This window comes from Buceros rhinoceros, unplaced genomic scaffold (genome assembly GCF_000710305.1).
Source record: "Buceros rhinoceros silvestris isolate BGI_N320 unplaced genomic scaffold, ASM71030v1 scaffold970, whole genome shotgun sequence".
NCBI lineage: Eukaryota > Metazoa > Chordata > Aves > Bucerotiformes > Bucerotidae > Buceros > Buceros rhinoceros.
This window is the reverse complement of record NW_010387670.1, coordinates 24,448-27,798: the sequence shown is the minus strand read 5'-3', so window position 1 is coordinate 27,798 and position 3,351 is coordinate 24,448. Positions and strand designations below refer to the sequence as shown.

General features: G+C 44.9%; 1 protein-coding gene across 1 annotated transcript in view; it reads left to right on the top strand.

Moving 5' to 3' along the window:
* Positions 1–2,236, top strand: part of HAO2 (hydroxyacid oxidase 2 (long chain)) — a 7,853-nt gene extending 5,617 nt beyond the window's left edge. Inside the window, exons 6-7 of the mRNA XM_010141990.1 lie at positions 794–863; positions 2,160–2,236. Coding sequence (XP_010140292.1) covers positions 794–863; positions 2,160–2,215 — 126 coding nt within the window. The 3' untranslated portion in view covers positions 2,216–2,236. The remainder of the gene's footprint in view (positions 1–793; positions 864–2,159) is intronic.
* The last annotated feature ends 1,115 nt before the right edge of the window (positions 2,237–3,351 follow it).

Below are 3,351 nucleotides of genomic sequence, written 5' to 3'. Positions count from 1 at the left end.
AAGAGCGGTCAGCACTGCTCCTGTTGCCAACAAGCAGAGAAAAAGGGTCTAATACGAAAAGGGTGTTTCTGTGAGCATCCTGCATTTTTCCACAAGGAGATCAGAAAGGAGATGGGATTTTTCGAGTTCAGCTGTGCTTTGGTATTATATTCCACAGAGTATTCCTAAGGATGCATCTCAGTGGGATTGCTCTAGCACACAAGAGAGGAAGGGCATGAACAAGCACTGACCTTGTCTGCACACAACGCATTCTTCATCACAAGAAATAAAAGCAAAAACTAAGAGAAAAAAGAAATAACCCTCCAATATTTTGCAGGAAGTTCAAGACCACATGTACATTTTATTGGATTTTGAGCTTCTTGGTGTTGCTTGCTCAGAGGAAAATGAAGTGCACTATTTTTAAAGAATCAGTTTGGTATCTGAGTAAACTGAAGTTTTTAAACTCTCATTACTTCATAAAATGATGTCAGCTTTGTAAGGCTCAACATTTTAAAACAAGCCCATTGATGGAGGTTAACCGAAAGCTAAGAAACAAAACAGCTAGAAAATGCCAGAAGTGAAAAACAGCTTTGTTTTCTTTCTCTGTTCAGATGCATCACAAAAGGAAAAGCATCTAAATTCATCTGTGATGAACTGAATGCACCCATCATATCATTTTAATCATTCATCTGTACGAGAGCCTGGAATTGGCAGGGACTTAAGGGACTGTCCCAGATCTCACAGAGCAAGCATTCTGCAGCACGGTTCTGTGCCAGTGCTCCTTTTACCCTGACTGCTTTCTTTGTTGGAGCAGGGTGAAGAAGGTCTTCAGGAGGTTTTGAGGATTTTGCAGGATGAGTTTCGCTTGTCGATGGCCTTGGCTGGTAAGCATTTTGCAGGTTGGTTGTAATTAGTGGTACAGGGGTTTCTGCGCGCAAGCCATCTAAAATCAGAAGTCTGATGGATGGGTCACGAAAAGGGAAACCATGTGAGCTGTGCTGGTTCTAGTTTCTGTGTTTAAGGTGATTTTTTACTTCCTGTGAAACCACTTGGCATTTCAGGTGCCATAGCAATGAAGTTTGCAAGGAGGAAGTAGTTTAAAGCCCCCTTCTGACCCAGTTACAGAGATGCCAAGCTGCTAAGTAGAACTGAGCAAAATCTCCATTCTGCTGGGAGTTGCATACATTTTTCAGTATTTAGTTTAATGTTTACCAGGGTAAAATGCAAACAATTTTTTTGCTGCACAAAAAATTTGAGGAAAAAAATGGATGCAGCAGTTTTCTCTGTCTGTTAGAGAATACAGTCTTTTGGTATAGGCTCAAATCTCTGCAACCCATATGCTTTAAAAGCCTTTGTGTCTCCTCCCAGCTTTTATTGTTGTTCCTCGTTCTACATTTCTCACTTCTGCTCTTACCTGTAGCTGCCTTGTTTGACCCCCTCGCTGAACAGCAATTTTGCACAGCACAGTGAAAACTCCACTTTCACACATGACACGACATGCAGGTCCAGTGCAGAAGGATATAGACATCAGCAAAGGGTGTTATCCCACTTCAAATCTTATTTTAAAGATTTTCATGCTCTAGCAACCATGAACTCAAGTGGATAGCAATGCTGCCTGGGACACTGGAACTGAACTCCCGTTGGACATTTCTTAATAGCCTGGGTTTTGGGGTGATTTTTTTCAACTAGTAAAGATTCATACAATGTTATTTTCCAGCAGGAACTCACACTTCTTTGCATGCAAAAGGCCATTGAACTTGGCAAAAATAGCAGGTTGGGACCTTTTTGGTAGGGCTGGGATATTCCACGCAGATTTGACCAAATGAAATGGCACTGCAAACCTCCGCCTCCATTCACTTTACACATAGCAATCCCCGTCTTTTTTTTACCTACCCTTCACCTCTGGCTGAATCAGAAAACTCCCCACCTGGTTTCTTATAAGGATTTCTTGTTTTTTTTTTTTCCATGTATCTAACTCTTCTTGTGCGGGAAGCCTGGTGTCTAACCTCGAGGCTGAAGAGGCCATTGAGGTGTAGGGCTCCTGTGAGTGAACTGATGAAGTTCCAACCTATCCCCACATGGCTCATGCAAGACTAGACCATGACTCAGAGAGGGAGCCTCAGAGAGGTCCACAGACCTTCCTCTCTCACCTACATGTCTAATTTCTTTATTTATTTCAGGCTGTGCCAGCATCTCAGAGATTGGTCCACACCTAGTTCAGTTCTCGAAGCTGTGAACAGCAGCCTCCTGCTAACACCCACCGAAGAGAGGCAGCTCATGCTGAGGGAGAGAAAAGAGGAGAGAAAAAGGAGACGCAAATGTTGAATGTGCGCCTAGAATCTGATAAAGCCTTCAGGACACGCCTGAGGAAATTAGAAAAGACTCCGTGTTAGCAAAGGCGGTTTCCTGCTTTTATTGAGACCACTGAGTTCCTTAACACTTCGGGTAATTGTTACTTGCTTAAATACACTTACTTTAAACTGGTTGTTCTGTGGCATTACCTGGGTCGGGTCTTACTCCCAAACTCCCTTAGACTCGGCATCCGGACATGGAAAACTATGTTCCTGGCTTCTTTCGCTTGGTTGTCCTACCAAGACTAACTGCAACTCAAGCTACACACCTTTCCTGCTCCAGGGCAGTAGGTGTTGTGGCTGATATCTTCCATAGCTTGGGCTTTCCTGAATGTATTCATAGCAGACACAGAAAAAAGATGCATCTGCTAACAGGCACCCCAGCTACTCTTGGAGGTGGGGGCAGTTCTCACCCACTGCTGCTTAATACAGAGCAGTGAAATCACTAGTAACCAAAGCGACACCCTGTGTTCCTTGCTGAGAGAACCTCTTTCTTCACTACACAGTTAATTTGCACAGCAAACTCATTCGAGCAGCAGCCAGAACCTACGCATTCTCAGAGCACAGCAAAAATTTGTGGCCGTGCATAAATAACTCATTCAGTGCTCTGTCTCTGCTTGTGGAAGACTGTGGCCAGTGCAGGCTGACAGAGCAGTCAGGAGCTGCTGGCACCACCCGAGCAGCGTGCGGTCTTTGCTCTCAGAAGATGGTGTAGAGGCAGTGGTGCACCTGATGCCAGCACAGAGCAGCGTAAGCTTGTGCTCTCCAAGGTAACAGAAATGTGTGCTCATCCCTTTCCCGTCCAAGTTTCTTCCTGAGATGTGGGTCTTGCCTCCACATGAAGAGATTCAGTCCTCCTCTAGGCTATTATTTCTGTAGATTGCTGAGTAGCATTAGCCACCCAGTGTCATGGACCTTTGGTGGAATCTGCCTTCTGGCTGCCCAGACAGGAGAGTAAGGAAGCCTGCTGCTGCCCAGAGCTGAGGGAGCTACTGGAGAGTGGAGAAGAGGCAGAGTGGGG